The 24,488-nt window shown below is 40.6% G+C and overlaps 1 protein-coding gene across 1 annotated transcript in view; it reads right to left on the bottom strand.

Annotated features, from left to right (window-relative positions):
* Positions 1-582: 582 nt before the first annotated feature.
* Positions 583-24,488, bottom strand: part of KCNK17 (potassium two pore domain channel subfamily K member 17) — a gene marked incomplete at its 5' end in the record, with an annotated part of 28,137 nt that continues 4,231 nt past the window's right edge. Inside the window, 4 exons of the mRNA XM_026059842.1 lie at positions 583-2,012; positions 4,072-4,240; positions 4,789-4,955; positions 14,556-14,670. Coding sequence (XP_025915627.1) covers positions 1,717-2,012; positions 4,072-4,240; positions 4,789-4,955; positions 14,556-14,670 — 747 coding nt within the window. The remainder of the gene's footprint in view (positions 2,013-4,071; positions 4,241-4,788; positions 4,956-14,555; positions 14,671-24,488) is intronic.

Raw genomic sequence — 24,488 nt, 5'->3', positions numbered from 1 at the left:
TGTGTTAAATGTTGCTAGAGAATAGCCCAGTGTTCAAAAAATGTAAGTGTATTTATTTTGCATCATTTTCCCAACTATAGCCTGAGATTTCCACTACCCCGCTTTCCTATCTCTGCTGCCCATTGAAATAGCATTTGAGAGAATACTTATTTCTATAGTAAGCAAAGGCTGATGTGCAGACAGACTAAATTTGATGTAGTAGGTTCCTTTCTTGCAGTTTCTTTTGTAGTCAGTTCCACTACATACCAACACTCCGACTGGACTATTTGGAAATATCTTTTTCATGACACGCGTTCCAGAACCTGCATTACTGGACATTGTAAACATTTCACTCACTGCATTTCCAGGAATCCAGCAACCTGTATTTCTAATTACTCAGCCTCATACTCCAAAAGCCTGCCTTCTCTTTTCTCCAGTGTCCATGTGGAATCTCGGTCCAATGCAGAAGCTAATGGCTCACTCAAATGCTTCGTTCCGGTTTACTGCTATGGTCAAGTTTTCAAAGTTAATGCTCTAGGATGCAAGTAGCACAATAGGAATAAGAAATGAGAAGATTAGAAATGGATATACAAATGGCAGCAGGAGTTAGACTCTATTAGACCTTTTAAAATGGCATAATTTATCAAAAGATTTCTGAGGATTTATTGAAATAAAAAAAAAGAACAGTTCAGTTTCATGATTGACAGAAGGGCAACATGAGCAGGTCTCTAATTCCACAGATAAAAGATAGTTGTGCTTATATAAAGACATTAACAATAACAGACACACCACTCATTTATGCCATCGGCTCATCAGAATAGCATCTCTCAGGTTTTCCCATTGATCACAGTCAAACATATTTCAATCTGTTTCTAGATTAAAGTAGCCCTTGCTAACATCGAGCCTGTGACAATCCTGGAACCACTGGCACTTAAAACTGCCTCTAGTCCTCCTATTTTAGCTTCCAAGTAAAAAAAAAAAGTTCTACCTAAATGAACTGTCACATTGAGCTGATGACATTTGGTCTACCTAATACTTTACAGAGGATGATCTTGCATAAGTTCTGGGGTAAGGAATGACCTACCTATCTACACTATTGGTCTCTTTTTAATATTGATCAACCTTTGGTGCAGAAATATCCTTCACAAAATTGAATATTCCATCTCTACTAGGCACCTATACATGCTCTGCCTCATTGCCATCTATGAACTAGTAATCAGATAACCAAAGAATGTTATCACCTTTGGCAAGTACAAGCATATCGGTCATGGAGCACATCTGCAGTGGCTGCCAGGCCATTTTAAAATAGTGTTTTTCATTAAGTCTTTTAGCAACATGAAATTTGTTTTTCTGTATTAAATGGCACACGGTATTCTAGTTGTGGCATTTGCAAAATGCCACACATGCAATGAGAGGCTCCAAGAACTTTCCATGCAAAGAAAAGGACACTGGCCAGTGTTGGGTACAGATGTCAAAGTGTACCTTATATATTAGGGTTGGAGGGTAGGTACTAGCTCTGTAAATCGACTTTTGATTAAGCGTCCTGCTGATTATTTCTTGGTGGTGCCACAAATGAAACATATTGTTGTCATTGCTCAATTCAGAATAGAAGCATTTCAGAGTCAATAAACAAGTTTTCATTCCCATGTGAATGTCAGGGCACCTCCATTTCCACATTTCTAAACAGTAACCTCTGGTGGACTAACACCTAAGAGACACTAAGGGGCTGTTTCTTTTCTAAGGTGCTTCTGTAGGAGCTCTGTGGGTGTGCCATTCAGTCTGGTCCTTTTGTTTTGTGTCCTTGCCACTGCAGCTCTCCACATCATCGAGTCCCGTCATACTATTTTTGTTGCCATCCATTAAGTCTTCCACCAATTCTTTGCTCTTCTTGTTGCACTGGCAGAAGTCACTGGAGCTCTCTAGTAAGTTGATGCAAAATTTGATAACCAGTGCTAGCCAGGCCATCCCAAAGAGGATCCACAGAGAGATAACATTCTTGTACCAGCCTGGATAGGCGCGGTCTGGGTTCATCCCTACAATAGAATCACCCAACACATTTCTAGATTGGACTGACAGTGCCTCAAAGGGAAGCATTACATACAAAGCAAAGATGCAGTTCACAGAATCAGTCAAGGAAGTTCCTCAGTTAAGGAAGGACTAATGGTCATGACTCATTAGTAAAATATTATTAACATAAAGAGTAACCCATGGACCCATTACAGTCACCGTGCATGGTGAAAGTGGAGTTCAGACAACCATGATAATTGAGACAGCATATAAATCATAGGGTAAGCAGAAATACAGACTAGCTATAGCACTTAGCAAAAGACCTAGAGGAAATATTACCTAATATTAATGATTTCCATATAAAACATGAGTATGCCACCTCCTTAGCATATAAACAGGTACTGTAAAGCAAGTGTGTTTCATAGACACGTCAGCAACAGTCCAGAACTCACTAGGAATTGTAAAGATTACTCATAAAAAAGAAAAATAAATCCAAAATTAGATCTATGTGAAAGTGAAATTGTTCACACAATTATGGATGTGACTACAATTGTACAGTTTCATTTCATTTCATTTCAGAGATCATCTGACAGGTGCAGTTTTGGATATGAGAAGGTCAGAAGCAGTTTAGGACCCACATGGCACCACGCTCCTAATAGAAGGGCTTACTGAGTGTGTAAATTAATAGATTTCAAAGCCAGTAAGAGAAGCTATGTCAATACTACTAAATAAAAGAGATGAGGGACCATTCTAGGACTCCAAAGGCAAGTGCCATAGCCTGGCTTATATTCCCCTCAAAGAGCAGCTCTGTCCAAAGTGAACATTGAGCATCGCTCTTGGCATGTGATATCCCCTAGAATTTGCCTGGGCCAGAACAGGGCCAGGGATGAGCAGTGGGGAAATGGGGAAAACATGGGGAAACAGCATGATAGTCACAATACAGTGCTTGAACCTATGCCCTGGCCCTGGCCCTGTTTAAAAGCAAAGACATAAACTGGAAACACAGGATTGTAAGGCCAAAATGGTCTGGTCTCTACATGCCATAGGTCAGTAACATGTATACAGTTACTCCCATACCGAACCTAATTTATCTGCGGCAGCATGCCAAGTAACACACAGGTGAAAGCATGCCTGGAAATATGGAGTTATACTACAGAAGTGCTTCAAAATTAGCAGGAAATGATAGAAGTAAAGCTGCTACAGCACAAAGTCCAACAACATCTATAAAACCAACATAGGAAAATGTTGAAGTGACTAGCTTTTGCTAAGCTCTATCTGGCTACCCAAGCCAATTACCCAAGCCAACTTGATTCAAACTAGTTTAAGGGCATCTGCACAAGGTATAGTCAGAGCTTTGATACACTATAAAAAAGTCCTAAGGTATCCATCACTAAGTTTTCTAAGCATCAAACAAACACTTTGAAAAAATGAAAATAAGTGTTTCAGTCTTTCTGTCTCCCAGGGATTCAAGCATGCATGTATTTCTATAATCAATTTCTTTTTAATGAGAAAGCTTTTATCAAAAGGTGTGTTTTGTGTTTCAGTGAATGCATCAGGCACGGGCCCAATACCATTTCCTCTAGCAAAAGGTTTTGGCAATGAAGAACAAGCTGTGCCTGGTGCCTGACAGTCTCCGCCTAGGTGACTTAGGCTGCCCTTTAGAACGCAGTCATCTGGGGTTCTGACAGAGGAAATGGTCACTGTCTGTTAAAGTCAATGCAGAGTAGCCTCAGCTTAAAACTAAATGTTCCCAGTGTCAACTACTTCCACCAAGTGTGCAGTGAGAGGATGTGGTGATTAAAAAAGTAGCATTCCGACCTGGTCTCATAGTCATTCAAGGAACACTTCACTTGGATGCTGGAAAGTCACTCATTGACCTTGAAATAACCGTTTTTTTCTTCCGCATGTGACTTTGCTATCTCAGAAATCATGCCCTCTTCAGCCTGTCAAATGCCTATCACATTGGATTTGTTATCCGGTTTGAGGATTGCTAGTGGTGTAAAACTGCCAGGTTGGGAGCTTGATATGCTGCACATTTGGCTTTGACATTTAGTAGGTGAAAGCAATGGAATTTGAACTACTTACCAATCACATAATCTCCAAACCCTATAGTGCTTAGGGTAATGAAGGAATAGTAGAAGCCTTCTTCATAACTCCATCCTTCTTTGGCAGAGAACAACACAGGAGGTAACAGGAGGAACAGTAACAAGCAAGTTAGCAGTGCGCAGATCCTAATCAGGAGGGTAGCTTTTTTCTAGTAAAACAGGAGAAAGACGACACCGTCACAAGAAAGGTGGAACGAAGAGTCCAGCTCAATTTCTGATTGAAGATGATGCTGCACTCCATAAAAACATGCAAACTTTCATGACATTCCACTAGAATAAATGGTATGGCTCTTCCAATCAGCACAAACTGGGTATCGCTTTCATGAGTCCTAAATGCATGCCATTTTAAAGGCTATTCCACAAATGCTCCACGTAACTCTCATGTGTAATTTTAACTATGATTGATGATAAGCAGATCAGATATCCCAGGGCTGCGAACAGTTCTAAGGCAYTTCTATTGCTGTAGGGGAAGCCATTCATCAGAGCAAGTTCCATCAATTAACAAACAACCTTATCTGACACCTCAAAGGGCTGTCATAAGCTAAATTTATTCACTTCCAGTTATTCCTGAGTATTATTCCATTTTCGGCTAAGTAGTTAGGCAGTCTGTTCTTGTTAGTCAAAGGATCCCAAATACCAGGCAATGCCCTTTCTCTCCTGAACTTGTGGGCAAGACATACCTGGCCACATTGCTTACCTGCCAGTGAAACTTCTCCTCTAGGCGATGGGCGCAATGCTGAAGTCCCGACAGCATCAGCTGCCCGATCGAATTCAAGAGAACAAGGTTCAAGGGGATCCCAAAAAGTGCAAAGAAGATGCAGAAGATTCGACCAGCTGCAGTGCTGGGGCTTAGGTTCCCATAGCCTAGAAGGAGAGGAATAAGGTGTTAAATCTAAAGCAGTTTATGCTTACCCTCCTTCCCTGGAGAGGTGGACCTCCATCATCTACAAAAGAAAGAGAAGAAGGTCACTGCTCCAAAAGGACCTTTTTATAAATAACTATAACTTACATCCATTGTTTGTCATATCCTATTATAGGCTGAAAAATAACATTTCTTTCCCTGCCAGTTTTGTTTAGTTCCTCTTCTATTTACCAGTGAATTTCCTCTCCCCTACCCACTGTCCTGGCTGGGATTTGACGTAAATACAAAGCTTCCGTTTATTTCACTTTTTGTAAGTATTATTGGCATAGGGTTTGCTGGTAAATGATCCTGTATGGCTGTCAGAAGGTCTCTGAATCATAACAATAGGGTTTTAATAATAATAACCTTTTTCTACCTTTGTCCTACAGGACTAGTGAACTTAGCACTGCCTTCTTGCTTATATTCTCCTTTGTGCTGCAGGTACCAACCACCCCTTATTCTCAAATTGTCGGATTGTTTACTGTAAGTCAATAAACTGAGAGCAACTGTATTTAACCTGAGTAAAATGCTTCAATTTCAGACCCAAAGAAAAACTTGTGTGTTTGAAAGTTTGTCATTTTTTTCTAATTGTATCAGTTGGTCTGATAAAACATACTCCTCTGCAAACATAGCCTGGCTTGTATCCTTAGACCATCATGGCTTCAGCAACACTGCTGCAATACTTGCCTTTAGTCCCCACATTTGTCATCTTAAGAGAGCCTGTAAATTAATAGACTTGGACTTTGGTACTTTCATGAGGCTAACGCCACGAGGAAAGTCAGATCTAACTTTGATTTATTTCAGAGGATGTTTTTAAGACAAGGGAAAGATTAGTACCTGTTAAGCATTTCAGCAGTGACTTAGCCACTTACAGCCCTGTGGCCTTGACTAGATTTCAAAATCACTTTCCCTCAATAACAGGATTTGCGTGTGTCCATATACAAAACTGATGTAAGCTGGCAAAAGGCTTCTTTTCTCCATGAAGATCGCTAACCCTCCCCAGCAACACACAGCTGCTGGCTCACTGCACCCCGGAGGCGCTCCTGCCATGGCAGCGTTGTTCCCTTGCTTGCAGGCAGCATGGCCCTGGGGCGAGCGAGTAGCACCTCAGGAGGCAGAGCCCAAGTGCCAGGCTCTGTAAAAGTCGGCACGAGCACCCACAGCTGGCAAAGCAGGGCCCTGCTCCTTAACTAATGTTCATCTCACGCCAGCTGCTGGAAGCCACTGACCAACGATGTAATAAGCTCTGCAACTATGAACTTGGGATTTCTACGCATTCTGCACCAAGCTTCATGCTGACAAAATCTCTTGCTGTGGACAACTCCACAAACACACCTATATACCTCTGCACATACACAGGTAAACTACTCAACTAAAGGTCTGGCAAAAAACACTCTTATAGCACGAATGTAGGCTGTCTTTTCACCTCCTACCTACTCCCATAAATTCAAAATTTTAGTGTCTAGAGGACTTCCCCTCCAGTAATTTCAGGTTTAAATGCTTTGTAAGCCCCTTACTTTTAACACACACAGTAATACATAACACATCTCCAAAGGAATGGCTCCAAAATTCTGGCCTGGGAAAGGGGCAGAGCGCCACTGGAAAAGAATGGGATGCTGTTATGTAACTAAAGGTTGTTTTGAAATACATTCAAACAAAGAGGCTAAATCAAGACTGTTCAGCAGCCTTAATTCCAATGCCATATTCTTCACTTTTGAGTTACTCTGTGATCTTTATACACTTCCCCCCCCCCCACATGTAATTGCTGACAGTCACTTCTACTGTTTTTGACCATTTCTAGACTGAAAGGTGTGAAAAATGAGAGACATACAGGCAAGTAAATCTGGCAGATGACCCCATTCAAGTGAATTTGATGGATATGTGACTGATACGGTCTGTGTCACACTGACTGTGCCACACTTCAGCAGACTGATTCCAGTCTTTCTGTGTAACAGCATTTAGGGTGTTTTGCAGGTTGGTCTGGACCCAGGGGACAGAGCTAGGAGACATTTAGTTTAAGGCTGGAGCCTGAACATGAGTCACATTGATCTGGCAGGGGACATTTAGAGCCAGCCATTCGTGAGGTGTTTTTTTCTTTCCCTTCTATATAAAGTTAACAAAGGCCGTGTGTTGGCTCGGGCAGCTCTTCTGCCACCACAGCTTCCCACGCTATCCAGCCTCTGGAGAAGACACTCAAGAGAGAGAAGAAAGGTCCATGATCTCAGGTCACGCACAGTGTGAAGCACAGTTACCTTCAGGATTCTGGGGACCTCACATAGTGCTGACTAGGAAGCCTCTAAGGTCCTTAGTAGGTTAAGCCATACATTTCATTTAATTTAGAATAGCAAATTCACTGCCTGAATGATCTGCCTGAAGGTCCACTGTGTATGGTGTTCAGCATATTGAACACCATATCTGCCTTCTGTACATGATTGATCTTGCTCCCTTTTCCTTTGGGCTCAGTAACTCAGGATAATTTCCTGAAGATTTGGTGAGCAGTTGCTGTGGATATGCACAAAAGCCATATCCCATCATCTTTTTATACAGGATACAAGACTGGATCAAACAGCACAGCAGATCTTAGATTGTGCAAAAAAGTCTAACAACCTACCTCTGGCTGATGATCTACCCTTGCCTTTGGACTAGACAAATAGATGCCAGTATAACCTTATCACTCTATTTTCCTGTTATAAACCCCAAGCAGGAATGGACAAATGGGACTTACCCTGTTCAGTGAAAGGAACTAGAGTGGCATGTTATACCACTGCAGGCTATATATTAAAAGATCTGAACCAGCTCCAAACAAAACAAGCTGCACTGTCGGCTGTGTCCCCACACAAGCCTGCTACTGGGATCTCACTTGGTGCTTGTCTGTATAGGGACACTCAGGGACGCTCACAAAAACTATGTAGAGGTCTAAGTAGCTGGATTAAATTCCTGCATAGCTGTTCTCATTTGGAAAAAAAGAGTCCAGCATAGCTTAATCTTCCTTAGAAGAAGCAAAATAAGGGCATTTTTATCTCTAAATGATCATATTCACATGCTTTAACTCATATGCTTCAGTTACACAGCTTCAGCAAATTCAGTTTAGTTTTCCTGCATGCCCATTACATTCCTGTACATAAGGGATTCATGGGCTCTGAGGACTTGCTAAGAAGAGGAGACAAATATATGATTAATGGAGTATTAATAAAAGATCTCTTCATTCGCAAAACTTTATCCCACTCACAGTGCCCCCAGCTCAGCCATAGCAACTGCTACTTCCTGCTACTGACAATGGGAGATATGTTTGGCTCCAATTCTCACTGTCTAGTCGTAAAAGACTTTTTTTAAGCAAAGAGCGCTTTGGATGAAAAAAAAATGCAGCTCTGGTCGGTTGAAAAATATTTACAAGTTCACCAAATAATTTCAGCTGGGGGGAAAAAACAGAGTTAGATTTTCACAGAAAAAGCCAGAGGAAAAGTCTCTTCTTTATCCAGTATCTTTATCAGTGGTTTGAGCATTTGCACACAGTTTTGGGGAGATTTTGGGTTAATTCTTTCTCCCACCTGAGTAGGTACAAGCCAACAGTTCCCATAGGAATGACCTAATCACAAAGTTACAGGATGTTCTTGTGTAGGAGCAGGGAAGGGTTCTCAGCCTCGCCTGTTGACAATATTTTGCTTTGAACGCTCAAACGCTCACTGAAGCCTGGGAGCTGGGTGTCTCGCCTTCCACATGAGTGCCCAAACCATGGAGCCATTGGGCATTTGAGTGTGGGGAGCTGGCACTGGAATTATTGTACTTTGTATTACACATTTAAACACTCAAAGAAGGATGCTCCACTTGGCAGTTGGGGCAATCTCCAGTGAGCCACAATCCTTTTCTCCCAGACACAGGTGGAAATTGCACACCACTCTCCTACACCCTGAGGGAGTGCTCAAACCACCGAGCTTCTGGCAAGAAGTACACTGCTGGCTTCTTGTCTAACACTTTTCAGAAGATCTAACTTTTTATTTCCCTTGTATTTCTTAAAAATAACCCAAGTGTTTTAATATGGGCTAAATGAAAGCTTTTGTTCATGATGAATTTAAATGTTACATTGAGAAAAAAAAAACAAAATACTTAAATTCAGTTTAGAGGGAGAAGATTTATTATAATTCAGCAGCCAAAGTGAAAAAACTAGATATTGACTACTCACACAGCCCTAAGCTGTATTTGTTTGGTTCCTGAAAAAGTGACCATATGCCCAGCTTAGCTGGCATATGCCCTTGATAAAACCATGAGAAACCTGGTCTGACCTCATAACTGATGTTGCTTCAAGCAAGAGTTGGGACTAGAGACCTTCCAAGGTCCCTCCTAACCTGAATTATTCTATGATCCTTGCAAGCAGTAAGATTTTCAAAGGCAATTAGGTACCACCTATACTCAACTAAACATCAGTGAGACTGCAGTTCCTATCCTTTCTCATACATTTGAAAATCTCTGCCAGCACTTAGCTACTCAAAAGAAATAAATGTGCTTGCCTTCTCAAGCTTCCCATGAGATTTTTGTTATACCCACATACTCTAAGAGGAAGAATGCTTAACAGTGAGACATGGTCCCTGAGCTCAAGACAACTGATATTGGAAGTCATAGTTATTTCTGTTTCATAGGTACAATCCACCCAACGGTGGCAGAGACGCAAAGAGGGCTCAGCAGTCCTAGTACTTGCACTGGCATGTCAGCTTTATTAATAGAACAACCCCAAAAATTATGAGAATGGATTTTTAAAAGGTAGTGGTGGCAGGACCTCAGGAACCATGTCTCATATGGGGAACCTCATTTGGACTCTGGCAGGTTGAAAGGGAAAGAAAGTGGACAGTAGTAAAAAACATGTGGAGTGAATAGCATAGATGATGCATTGACCATGTTTGTGGGTGGTTGTCTTAAGGTATAAGCATTAGAGATCCTGCTAATATGACTTTATCACAATACTCTATCACAATATTACAATACCAGGCTAGCCAATGTGGGACCATAAAAACAAACAATGCTAGAACTGTTCTTGACTTGCTTTCTATTCCGGAGATCCAACCCAATTAATCTAAAGTACGCAGAAAAAAATGAATAGTAGTCAGAATTGTCTTTGACAAATATGAATGATCAAACATCAAAATTAGCATGCATCAAAAGTATATGAATTATCTAATGCCAAAAGAAAAGTCTATCAACCTATACTCTCACAACTAATGCACAATCTGTTGATGCTACAGTAAGCTTTATTGCAGCTCTTTAGCTGAAGCTCTGTGTGTCTGTGCATGTGTGTACAGATGTGCATGCGTGCAGGGGGGTGTCCAGCATTATTCATTTTACCTGGGGCTGTGGAGAGTTACTACAGTAGAGACTGATAATAATTAAGGGTGAGGGGCTGAAAACGTTTGAACCATGTTATTTATCTGTTTTGTCCCTGCGAAGTTTCAGGCAATAGCAAAATTTGGTTGCACACTGCTTGAGTCTGTGACTCAAAATCCTGTGCGAAAGACCAGGAAAAGGCTTGGGACGAGTATTGCCTTCTTATCCTCTGTATCTATTTGTATTGTGAGCATACTGGATGCTGTATAGTGGGCTTAGTCCCAACAGGACAAGATGCCACACAGTCAGAAAAGACAAGAGTTTGCCAGCACTCAGGAGACAGCACAGAGAAGGTTGATGTGAGTGCTATCCCCACCCACCTTGGTGACCTCTGTGGGCCATTCTGCCATGTCCCACTTGGCCCCTGCAGAGCAGCTCTGCTAGGTGCCATGGGGCAGGGGAAAGATCAAAAGTCAAAGGTGCAGGATTCCTCAGTGGAGAACTCCCCAGCACAAATGGAGGATTCAAAGGTGAAAATGGCCCTAGTTTGTAATTCCATAGTTTAACTACCTCCAGGCATCACGGTGCTGTAAGAGGATTTCCCAATGAACCTGAGAGCCTGCTGTCTGGCAGAAGCTGGCCCATTCCTTGGGAGCTCCATTACATGCTGGTCAGCACTAGGGAGAGTCAAAGTCTTGGAGACAAACTCATGCTGGCCCATAGCCCTACGCTGCCAGCAGCTCCAGGACTTCACAGTCCTGAACTGGCCTTTGCTTTTCTTAAGGGAACTATCTATGGCAACATACTAAATACCACCCCTCACTCATCAACCCCCTGCTTCTTGGCACTTCGTTGGCTCCTTTGGGGGATTGTTGTTAGGAGCTATCACACTGTGTTAACCGGAGAAGGGAAAGACAGAAGGAAGGTTTACTCTTCCCCTTCCTTTCTTCACCATGAGATGGTTTACTTGCTTTTACTGCTTCTATTTTATGTTTAAAAATGATGTTTAAAAATCATACAAATGAGTACTTTGCTTTGCTACCAGAAAATGGGAAGGCAGTGCTAGGTGAAGGCATCCACCCACCCAGAATAAAGGAGGACATTTTGGCTATAAGAGGACAATACTCTTCCTTTTACTCTTAGAAGGCTAGCACAGATGAGCTCAATCTCATCTCAAATCCTTTCCCTGCCTTCTCCTCTGATATTAAATCACTCTATCTCATACTTTAATCATCTGTCCCACTTCAAACTTGTTTTGACCTCTGCCCCGTTAACCTAAACTGAGTAGGAAGAGAGTAAACACAGAAAGGACAGACTTTATGTCAGCAGGGAATAAAGATGTTTGAGGGATAAAGCTGATAGCACATTAGATTCTTTCTTCTGAACACATTTAATACTAGAGCTCTAAAGGAATTCTAAAGATTATTCTTCAAGGCATTAAGGAAGGAGAGGATTTCTGTAGAAGAATCTGCAGACAATGAGGTAGCATACAAGACGATATGAGAAGTAAAAGATAGCAATGAAGAAAGCACAGAAACATAGTAGTGGAAAGAAGGAACTCACAGAAGGCTAGGACAGCAGATGCCACATGATCAAAAGTACAAGTACAGTTCCACTCAATTTACATGACTGCCCAAAAACTATGTGGACTTTGGGGCATTTCTTTAAACAACAGCTTTGGGTTCATATACACCTTCTGTTCTTTGAGCCTTTCAGCTTAGGGTACCAAGTCTGTCTAGCCTGCAGGTTAGAACCTTGCTTTTTTGTTTTTTAAGCAAAATTTGCATTCATTTTTTTAATCACTAGTTCTTTGGAAACAGATGAAGCTCTGATTTAAAGGGAAGAAGATGACAACATATAAGAGGCTGCATCATAAGACATGGGAATACATAGTTTGTCACCAGTTATTAACAGGAAAAGAAGCTAATGTCCTGTCCCTGTCTGTTGCTGTATCCCAATGAGACGAAGTTCTGGTGAGGACTTGGAGAAACACACCAAGCCTTTTGAAGGGGGGTAAAGCAGTTCAAGCAGAAACAAGCTGACAGACTCAAAAGAGCATCTCATAAAAGAAAGGGATGGAGATAATGGCTTTGGAAGTGCTGTTTGAGCAGACTAGAGAAGAAGTAAATAGCTGATCCAAAAGCCACAAAGACARCTTCACATCACATAAGAGGCCAGCAAGGCATGGGCAATAGCATTAATTGCAGAGAAAGAACATAGAAGAAACAAACACGACAAAAAGGGAGACTTGCAGCAGCCTGAACACATGGAGGAGGGTCCTTCCAGTTCCTCCATTACAATCTCTTTTCTGTCCCCCTAAATTCCTGAGAATTTCTCTTCTCCATTTTAACTCCATTTTAAATTCTTCCTTGCCACATAAGGCATGTAAACCTCACTACACCCTTCTCAAAAAACTTCTCATCTGTGTCATTTCCCCCATGGCCCTGCCTTGCACATGAAGGTTCCTACTGTGAATCATTCCTCTGAGCTTCACCAAGTTCTTTGGAAAGAACCTTGTCCCTTTACTTACAGTGAAATCATCATTAATTATTCTTAGCCCTACAGTGATGTCTGGGTCAATGAAGTTGTAACATCCACTGTCTCAAAAACTTGCATAAACAGGGAGGATGGTTCATTCAGACCCAAGGTGAGGCTCTGTGAGGCCATCTATATTTTCCTCTTCAAAAATGTACTATCATCTACAGAGTGCTAATACCCTAAAGTGCATAATTAACAACTTAATTTGGAGTAGTAAAATCAAGGGCCAGATTGTTCAAAGTTTTATTTGTATAGGTGACTTGTATAGCATTCACAACTCCAGCACTGCAGAAATCATGAACAAGGTCCCTAGAATTACTGTCAGCTTTAAAATAATGAGATATGAACAGTAGAAATATTTGCTTCTTTTTATTTGCCTCCTGGTATCAAGTCATATTTTTTTTCCACAGCCATCAGGGCAAGAAGTTTACATGAAGAAAAAAAGGAAAAAGAGTAGCTATGGTTTTCATGGAGTACAGCCAGAAATTTTTAGTCTAGAACTCTTCTGACATTATAAAAAACCTTTGTATTTTAATGTGATAAATTTGATCCCTGAATGTTAAATTGGTTGTGGTAAAACAGAGTCATTCTGACAGCTTAGAAACTAATCAGGATTCAGTGCGGAGGCAAGCACAGCAGCTCTGCGCAGGCACTGCTTTGTACTGAAGGCTGGAAGGAAGTGCCAGGGCTTTGTGCTGGAAAGCCAGAGTGCCTGTACAGCCCTGTCTAACAGGGCTCCACTGCCATCATCTGGTACAAGCTGAACCTGGCAGCACAACACAGACAACATAGTTCCCAAACAGAAGTAAAATATGTGGAAAAGACAGCAGGGCAGAAAGATGTACTGAGTCACAGGAGTATCATTTTTAAATGCAAAAAACCTCTTTATTGCAGCTCTTATTTGGGAGCTTAATATTTCTAAGGTTAATGCATCTTCAATAACAATCAGAGAAATCAAAACAATGCCCCACCTGGGGGCACAAAAAATTCTGGATCTAAAAGGTACTTGAAATGGAAGAGAGTTGATAGATTCAACATAAATCAAAAAATCAAAATTATTAATAGTATCTGCCATAACTAATGCTATGTCTAAATCCTTTTTATTGTTTCCATCCACTTTTTTCTATTTACATTCTTCCTTCCTTGCTTTTCATTAGATACTTGCTGAAACTTGACTCAACTGAACCGTTTAATCTATCCAGATATGGGACCTTCACCCAAACATGCTTCCAGGTCCTCATCCAACATAAGCAGTAGTAATAAAAAAGAATAATTCATAAATATAACTTCCAAAGAATCAACAGCCAATATTAAGAGTTTTTTCAAAATCCTTCCCTCTCCTTGTGACAAGAAATTCAACACACAATTCACCTCAGACCTGTAAGAAAGAACTGGGCTTGGGAAAGATATAGAAAAGTATAGAGTACTGTGGCAGCATGAAGGGATAATAGTTCAGGCTCTGCAAGCTGTGTAACTGCTAGTGGGGATATGTACCAAGCTAATTATCCCTGTCTCCAATTATTTACAATCATTACTGTACTGGTACTGACAAATCATTTCTAATTCCTAGAGCTAGCTTCTTGGCTACTTATCCATTGCGCGGAATAGAGAAGCTAACTGAAGCTTCATAGGACTGGTCTGATCATACAGGTCCTCATTTCCACTCCCTGGATGCCTGTGAGGCCGCCCCATGAGCAGCAGAATATTCTTACCAATGGTTGTTATTGTAGAGATGGAGAAGAAGAAAGATCCACTGAAGTCCCACCTGCCCAGACTAGTGGAGTTTCCCTCGAGGGTAATGCCGCTCTTGTAGGCTTGGATGATACCCTGCAGAGAGACAATAACATGAGATCCAAAAAACACCTTGCACCAAGTTTGTGTGCCTGCTATTCCCAGTGCTGGCTGGTAAGGTCTTAAATTATGACTAGCTCTGACTCAGTCGTCTCTTTTTCAATAGAGGATATCCTGTGCCTTAGAGGCCCAGCAGCAGAGAACTCAGAGAAGCCAAAAGCCAATATATTTATTCCAAGCAAAGAACATCTACATAATAAAGGAAAGCTGCAGATGAACCATACTCACAGGTGAATGTGGAAGAGACTGGAGGATAAGAACCATCCAGAGAAAGCCCAGCCATAGTTATTATACCCCATGGCATATTCATTAGGAAAATAAAGTTTCCAGATGGGATCTTCTGACAGAAGAATTTGCAGAGTAGTGAATAAACATGCACACATAAATGATACATACTAGATACCTTGCCTATACTGGGGAGGAAGGTATACGGTGGAATGTATGAAAGGCATAACTATGAGATGGAAACTATACAGAATGACCAACCTACTAGTACGGGACAGTATGTCCCCACATCAGGACTATTAAGATCAATAAATGGACTAGATTAGCATGAGGCCTGACTGTGTTCAATGTACCTGGGGAAGAATCAGAAGCCACTATGTTGAAGTCTGCAGAATTACGCCAAAATAAGATTTTGGATGTGTTAATAATGTCCATATCTGACCATACCTTCTCATGCCAATAAAGTTAATGAAGTAGAAAAACTGAGCTATGGACAAAACAGCATTAGTCATAGCATGTGCGTTAAACATTTCACACCCGTTGACCAGAAATCCTTGGGAGCTGATTATCCTCAAATGCAAATTTAGTCAAGAAGACATAAAACCCATCGCCTCTGAGAAACACAAGCAGATACCCAGTAATGCTATCCCTTGTCCCTCTCCTAATCATAAGGTTTCTGATAAAGCTTTCATCATTGATAATAAAATAAATCACTTTCAAGTCAGATTTGCATCAGTTGTAGGTTTTACATCCACCAAGCAAACCAGCAACTCAAGCCTCTAAAGCATGGAAACTTTGTCCTATTTTACTGATGAAGAAATGCAGTATGTGATTTATATAATAGTGTACAGGGCTGTGAATTAATCAAGGTCTCCAGAGTCCCACTCAGCACTTTAACCACAAGGGCCATTATCTCCTTTCTCCAAACTTCTTACACTAAGAGCAAAGAGCAGCTCCAAGATCAACACATATTTTTCCAAGTAAGAAACACTGCTAGTTGCAATCTCAGGAATATCTTCATTTACTCATAAATCAAGGCAATTTAAAGCATTTGAGGTCACATTATAATCTATTAAACTCTGACAACATGCTATTTGCTGCACAAGATACGGGAGAGAGCCCTTGCTGTGAAGAGGGCTGAGGACCAGGTGCTATATTACATGGCACTTCATTCTGTGAATTGTTGCCTTGAGTGGGGCAACTCACAGCAAGAATTATTATTTGGCTTAAGTGATGATGGAAGAATCCAGCCCCAGGAAAAAAAAAAAAGAAAGAAAAAAAGAAAAGAAAGGTTATATCAGGAAGGCTCCAGCGGGATTTGTTTTGAATAGTTTATGTGTAATTTTCCTACTCTTCTTCCATGTCAGTATGAGTGTTGGGGTTTGTCAGGCTGCATGGGATGTAGGCTCTGACCTTTTTCTCTTCTTTTGATACTGCTTGATTTCTGATGCTGCTTGACCTCAGGTTTAAGAAGTGCAGCTCAAGAAATTCTGCAGACAATGCCATGGTCATCAAAAAATATAAGTTAACTCTCAAACTAAACCATATGGCAGGAGGGAGACTGGAAACCTATACAAATGACAAATATGCATTTGTTTTCCCCAGAAACTAGTGGTTAAATTTAAAAATAAAAGGCATGGTAGTCTCTCAAACTTTCTGCAGTATGTGACCTCTGCAGTTCCAAGTAGTTAGTCTTAAAGCCATATATATCTGTTGGAAGGCCAGTAGTCCAGCTCTCAGGTGTAGTTATTACTAATTCAGTCAATTAGACTAAAAGAAAACTCTGCACACAGTTTTTCAGGTTTTTTTTCCTTTCTTTTTTTTTTTTCCACCCGTCTGATATTCTGTTGGGGCAAGCTCAGCAGTTGACAACATTACACATGACAGCAAGTTTTTAAAGCCAGAAGCACTTAACAGCCAGAGAGAATTGTAACCAACTGTGGCTGAATTGACCCAAAGAAACGGGAAGTTCTTCACACAAAAAGGGGAAACAGGCAGCCTGTGTGGGACATCATGTAAGCTGCAAGCAGCAGGAACCAAGTCATGAAATGTTTAATTTCACATCATCTCATCACTTCAGTTCTGCATGATTTAACAGGACCACGAGACAAAGCAGCTGTAAATGCCCATGTTAGTTTTGCAGTGGTTTGTAACAGTGCAATGTATGAGAGTCATTGTCTTAACTTTCCCTCAGGGTGGTGCTACTGCCAGGAAATAGAGCGTCTCTGCAGAGTCTGCAGACAGGCTAAAGCATTTGCACTACATGGCACGATGATCCTCCACTCATCTCAATGAGAAGGTAACATGCAACTATAAGCCACCAGAAAAGAGCAAGCAATGAGCCTGCAGCATGGCAGCTGCTCTGTTTCTGGGGATTTAAGATTTATAGGAGGTTTTCAAGAGCCTTCAGCAGTAAGGCTCTGGCTAAGCATTTCCTTGTTAAATCTTGTTATCAAAGACCCAGATAGCATGATTAACCATTAAAACCCTTGTGTCTGTCACAGCCTGATATGGGGATCACTGAATACTCATGCAAATCAAACCCCTGTGAATAAACAAACACTCCTAAAGAAACAACAAGTTTATTATTATTATTAGGAAGAAAGAGCTACTGATGAGATTCCTAAAATGGAGGATTTTTAGAGGGTGGAGAAAAGGATACAGATTTATTTCTTGCCCTTTTTTTTAAAGAATGTTTTACTATAATACCCCAAATCAGCCTTTGAAGCACAGCTAAAACAAGAATAGAAAATTAATGACAGATTCTTCTGTGAGCAGTAGAACTAATGAAGCCTGATTTCCTACAGATGTGCCTGTATAGGCAGCTTCGTGAAATACATAGCTATTAAGACACAGAAATTACTTCTGGCATAGGAAGTCATTGGACTGTTGCAGACTGAGAGCATATTCATGAAAGTAACAGTGTATACTTGCCCTGATTTAATATGTTTCTCTAGGCACCTGCTTTCTGCTAGTGCACCTTTTTATTAAAAAAGTTTATCATTTCTGTTTTTTGATCAAATAGGAGAAACCTAGCTAATAAACACTCAAATAGAACAACTTAGTCTTCCCTGCTTTTTCCATAGAAGAGGCACCAATTTGTCTCTGCTGCTGATTTTCAAGAAACTTGAAGGAACTTTATTATCTACTGGCCATGGGTTGAAAATTCGCTTGAGAGGCGCTGACTCACATGCTTTGGGTCATTTATGCTTTGCTCCCTTAGCCTGTCTTCTTGACAACCAAAGGCATTTTTTGTTTTGCTTTACATTGATTTTAGGGAGAAATCATAAGGATTTTCCCATTTTCCTGGATTAGTCATTTATAAGGCATCTTCTGCAAAACCTGAAGAATCAGAAGGCACCTAGTAGAGGTAGGGTCTCAAATCCAGTTTTCAGGAGTAGATGTCTGATCTAAGATGGTAATCAATACCACCAACTGCTCAAACATAATGACTCTTGAAATTACTGAGCTTGAGCTTGATATCTGAGGAACTCGAAAGGTCAAATGTATAACTCAAGAAGTTCAGGAAGAAAACAGTCTGTTTGGTTAAAAATTGTCAGAAAAAGAGAACTTGGTTCTGCTTGGTTTCTACTGACAGACAAGCTATGCAACATAAGAAAGTAATTCAACTTCTCTGCATTTATTTTTCTGTCTGAAATGATTATAGCAATTTATAGTTCACAGGGACCATTGCAAGTATTTGTTAACAATGTTTGCAAGCACTGTTTAGTCCTCAGATAGACGTTTCTATGGAAACTACTGCAATTACTTTTGGATTTATAAATTAGGATCCATTAAATTCTTAGGCCCTCAATGCATCAACGAAACTTTATTTAGAAGCTCCCACTCTCTCATCAACTAGGCTGTTCTGGTTTGTGATAGTACCATGCAAAGCCTGCTTGCATGGTCAAATATTGTCGTAGATAATTAAGAAAAACAGCATGGCTTCCACCCAAAGTAGTGTATTTAAATGCAGGTGTCTGTCCTGTTACCTTTGTGATAAAACACACCTCAGAATACATAAATTGGGCCCCCAACTCCCATTTTGCTCACCCATAAACCCCGAAGCTTTCTAACTTAAGAACATTATGAACTGAGGCTTCCTGCCACTGGTTTGCAAATACCACCTTTAATTTAGATCTTTATTTCCCAGTACAAATCAAAGCCTGTTTTTGTGCATCATTTTGCAGAGAACTCCCTCCGTTAATTCAAGTCCACTGGTAACTCTGTGAGGAGTGTGGATTTCTGCTGACTCCCTACCTAAGGAATCTCAGACTATTTCAGGATGGCAAAATCCCTTCTTTTCATGTCTTCCATTATCAGTTAGCATTCCTAGTTTTTCTTTCATGAGCATCCAAACACAACAATCTTCCAATTCCCCTATTCCAGCTTAAAAAAAAAAAATTAAAAAAAAATTAAAAGCCACTGCTTCAGACTGATTGCTTTTTAGCTCTTCACAGCTCTAGGGCTGTCCTTCCACAGATGAAGGATGATGAGTGCACTCATCCACTAAAACTCTCAATCTACACAGCTTGCCCCAACAGATCCAACATAGATACAGTCATACCAGCAAAAATGAAGCTACCCATTTGAATTACTCACAAAAGAGCTCTTTTGCTCATATGACCTAGGTGTTTATTAGTAATGAGGTTCTGGTTTTACCAGCACACCTAGTTAAGTATTTTCAGAAACTTAATGAAGACTTGGTCTAATGAGTTCATTTCCCTCTTGACATTTCTGAATTGCATCTTTCTTTTTCTTCCCTGGCAAACGTAAGTTCATTGTTTTCCATTCTGCTGTGGAGTTGCTCTCTCCTTCAGCCATATGCCTAAGTCTGTCTCATTTACAGTGTGCTATGTTATCATTTCGGAGCACATGGCAACTCCTGGCTTTCTCAGCTCACACACTTCCTCTCTCCTAAAACACTCTTAATTGCATATGTGCCTCTCCACCACCATCTTGCAGCACCAGCACAGCCCCTGGTCACCATGCGCCTCAAAAGGGAGAAACCTCTTTGCTCTGCCTGTGGGTTCTGCCTTCTTTTTTCCTACATCCCTACACTCACTTTCCAAGTCAGAGGCACTTAGTTCTCCCTCAAATTTTTTATCTAGGGATGTTTCAAAAGGAAATAAAGGGAAATCTCTCTTTTTTTCTTGATTCAAAGTTCTGGGGCTAGGAGGGATCATTACATCATCTACTCTGACCTCCTTAACACTGACCAAAAATGTCACCCCTCACCTCTGCATTGAGTCATAACTGCACATGACAAGGGTACAGCTTTCAAAAAAAAAAAAAAAAAAGCATGCAAAAATCAGGAATAAGGAGTGTGTGCATATGTAAACCAGGATACTACTTTCCTTGTAGTCTTTACCTCCTCCAGAACACTATACTTTTTCCTTCTTTAGCCTTCACAGCAAAAAATGAACTTTATATAAATGATTAATTGAACTGATTCTAATCTATCTGTTCTCCATCATAAAAGTAAAATTTAAAATTATATGGGGGAAAAGTGAAGCCATTGGAGATTATGACCATACAAAGGATCTTTGTCCCTTTCTGGACTGCGTTTAAGATTCTTTCTTTCATATTTCTGGGCAAAAGAGAAACAAACCATTTTTTAGTGGAGGAAAGTATCATGCAAATGACCCTTATAAACCACAACACCAGTTACTGCTGATACCCTTTGCTTCTGAACTATGATATTTGGCCAGAGTTCACACTAATCCTGAGATAGCTTTGTAGCAGTACTTCCTAACTGTATTTGAGAGTAGCTCTCAAGAAAGGCCAAAAGTATGAGAAGGGACTGGAGTAAGAAATTTCATTCCCAAGTTTACACACTCATATGAAATTAACTTTTTCAGGGACCAAACAGTCTCCTAAAGATTGTTTGCCTCATCTCAGACACTTCCACACCTTCGCAGTCCATCAGTGAGGGAAGGGAGGTATATCCAAGGCACCAAACTACTGGATTAATTAGAAAATAAACTCACATAAGTTCTGTGCCCCAGAAATTCCATGCAAGATTAATAAAAACATCCATTTACATTTCACAGGATATCAACTGCAATGAGAAGAAAATAGTAACATTATCTTTGGTTTCAGATTGGGAGGACAAGGGTCAATTAACTTCAAAATAACCCAAAAGAAGGATTATGAATCACAACTCCCAGCAGTGAGCTCTGAACTCCTCCCCTTGCCTGGAATGGAAACTTATCTGAATTCTGACCAAAACAAGAGCAGGTAAAAGATGAACTATGAATTCAGTAGAATCCCACTGTTTCTTAATTCATATCACTTGAATTACCTAGGACCTGATCAAATAACTTTCCCATCAGTTTTCTCCCAGCACCATTCTATATTAGAAAAGATACTTCACATACTGTAGCTATATGAGTAAATCTGTCTGATACAGGGGCAGCCTGTTCCATTAAAGACAAAAACAAAAAACAAAAAAACACACTTCTGCTAATATAATTGGTACTAGTTCTTCTGAACTAAAACTCTACTGGTAAAAGCACTTTTAAGGCTAAGGCTGGGTCAGCGCTAAAGTTCTTGCTATTACAGAAGGTTTCTGGAACTCATCTAGTCTTGCTCTTTAATACGGAAGGAGCAAGAGATACAACAGTGCTACAATCAATGCTAACCTAAACCATTAGTGCTTCTTCTGAAAATGAAACTTTCATATCAAGGAAGGCCCATGATTCATAGGTCATAGCTTTGCTAAATTCAGATCTCTTCTAAAACTGCAACAAAACAAGGAACTCAAGAACAGGGCAGTAACAGAAACAAATATGGCCTGTTGAAAGGACCTGCCAATTTAATCTTCAGAATGGATCAGAGCACGTTGCATTTCATTGTCCTGTAACACTGAGAAGTTCTTCTCTAGTAGTAATTTTTCTTACAGTTACATTTAGAAAGGCTGGGCATGGAGTATCATGAACAAAAAGTATCTGTAAGAGTAGCCCACACCTTCAAATAATTGACAAGAATTAACATCTCTTTTTAGAAGGAACTCCCAGGTATTGAATATCCACTGCTACCATGGTGTCTCAAACCTGCCTTCTGTTGGACAGGTTATTGAGGTAGTTAGCGGTTAATTCCAGCTTGATACACTCATGTACTTGTTACTTCCTACCAAGTCTGACCAGTTGTAATGGAGAATTCGGTAATATCAGAGAACTTCTCCATTTAGGCAGAGGCATATAAATATAATAGGTTCCTGTGTTTTTTTATTCATTTCTTTTTAAATGCAGGTACTAGATGCTACATAATTGACCAGAAGACCTAACAGGGAATCAACTAACCAGAAACAATGGTTCATCAATAGGTCTCCTCCTTGCCTTCCAAACAGTCCAATAAGGGACTGCTAGCCAACTAACTGCCTGTCCCGCCTTAGAATTTTGCACAGATTTTTCTCTTTAACTCTGTCAAAGATAAGCAGGACGATGCAAGCCCAGGATGAACACTGCAGGTAGTCTCGGTAACACAGCTACACTTCTTGTTAATTAACAGTTTGTGTCTCTCAGGACAGTTCTGGAGGAAAGTGAACTGGCTACAATTTAACCAAAGCAGTAGTTCATTTCAGTAAGCAGGAAATTAAAGCAATTACAGGGGACTGATCCCATTTCATCTGTGACAAAAAAACACATATTTTGACTAAATTGGGTCCTATACAGATATCACTGCTCCAGAGTACTCAGCTGATAGCCAATGCTGTTCCATAAAGTTCCTTATCACCAGTATCAGCTCTCGGAAGCTCACCCCTTAATAGCCATTCACTGCCACATCAGCTGGAGGCAAGATGACTTTAGTAAACTGTATTTGCAGGGCTGTATTTCCTGACAGCTGGAGCAGATCTCTGCCAGTTTGGCTTCAGTGCAAGCCAAGGTGCTCAGGGTCTTTCAGTCATGTGGGATCTAGCTGCTCTTGTAATTGTAAGAGTTAAAATTCTCTTTGTAGCTCTAGCTGTTGACTCTGGAGATAACAATATCTAGACCTGCCTGCTGGCTTTTCATTTATGGCCAGGCCTTTACAAACAGGTTCTTTTCACTTTCCACTATGCCTTCAATCTTGCTAGACAAAAATGTATTTATTTTGTTTAGCTCAGCTTTGATTTTCTCCTTCCTGGTTTATGTAATTAAGGTGGATCAAATAGCATTCTGCAGCTGCAATAATAGAGAGCAGTAGAACAATACAATAAATACAGGAAACAACTGTATAAGGTATTAGGGAAATATTATATAAAAATTAAAAAAGGTTATAGAGAAAAGAAAGGAAGGTGAGAAAATGACATTGTGGTAACTGTCCAACACAGAAAATGTACTGTTCTGAGTCTGGCCACACGGACAATCTTCTGATTAAAGAGATGCTGAGCAATTATAGCTACACTGGTGTCTGTAATCATTGAAAGCACTGCAGGAAAAGGAGAGTTTGGAGGACAGCTCAGCTGGAGCTGAGCTATATACACTCAGCCTAGGCAGTATGGCCAAGAGACTTATGCAGTAGAAGTGCATCAAGCTGGATAGTGCATCCAGGGCCTTCCCCTTCTGTAAGGTAAGGAAGGGTCTCAGCTGTAGGAGATATACAGAAAGTGCCCTCTTTGCTTGTAGCCTCACAGCCTTGGCACCTCCAGAGGTGTTCTCAAAACTGGAATGTCATTTTTCTCTGGAAGGCATCTCTTGGGTAGTTTTTTCCCCAGTTGGGTCCAATTCCTGTTCTTCATGGTCTTGAGGATCCGTAGTCTGAAGCCTGCCTTGTCATTGTATCTGCTTCATCTTCCACGAGCCAGATATTTCTCACTTTGTATGCTGCCCAATGGCTCTCAAGGAACTGTTTGCTCTTGATTTTGTTCCTGGTGAGCAAGTGGTCATGTCACAAACCTTGCTTAAGGTCTCAGAAAAATGGCCTAGGGCCTGTTAGGCCAACAAAACCAAACTTAGGTCTTCCCTGAGCAGATATTCCTGGGTGTATAGTACGGGGATTTGTGGCTGGAACCCCTCTGTCATCCCCTTGTGCTTGTTCTGAACTTAAGTAATGAAACCTAAGTAACATGCAAACCAGTTCCATCCGTATATATTTTTACAAGCATGCATGCCTGCATGCGCTTTTTGTTTGCTTATATATACATACATATACATACACACATAATGTAAACATATAAATATAAAAAATTTGCACGTGTTACCCTTAATTATTTAGAAAGTGTGGAAATGTTTAGAAAAGTCATGCTACAGAAGAGGCAGCCAGTCTCTCAAGACAGAAGAACAGCTGCAGGAAGCTGAGACCCACCAATACAGATGTCACAGCCTGTTCTAACACTTCCTCCTCTGCCTTTAGGTTTTTATTGTTGGTCTGCTATTTCCAGCTCCTTCTTTCTTTTCTTTTGCCATCTAGAAGATTATTTCTTTGCCATAGATCTGAGCCATAGAAATCACTGAAGGAGAACTCACTGGTCTAGCTACTAGTTTACCACTGCACAACTTGCTTTCACAGAATCACAGAATCGCTGAGGTTGGAAGGGACCTCTGGAGATCATCTAGTCCAACCCCCTGCTCTAGCAGGGTCACATA

This window comes from Apteryx rowi, unplaced genomic scaffold (assembly GCF_003343035.1).
Source record: "Apteryx rowi isolate R43461 unplaced genomic scaffold, aptRow1 scaffold_160, whole genome shotgun sequence".
In the NCBI taxonomy this organism is placed as follows: domain Eukaryota; kingdom Metazoa; phylum Chordata; class Aves; order Apterygiformes; family Apterygidae; genus Apteryx; species Apteryx rowi.
This window is presented reverse-complemented; position numbering and strand designations above follow the sequence as displayed.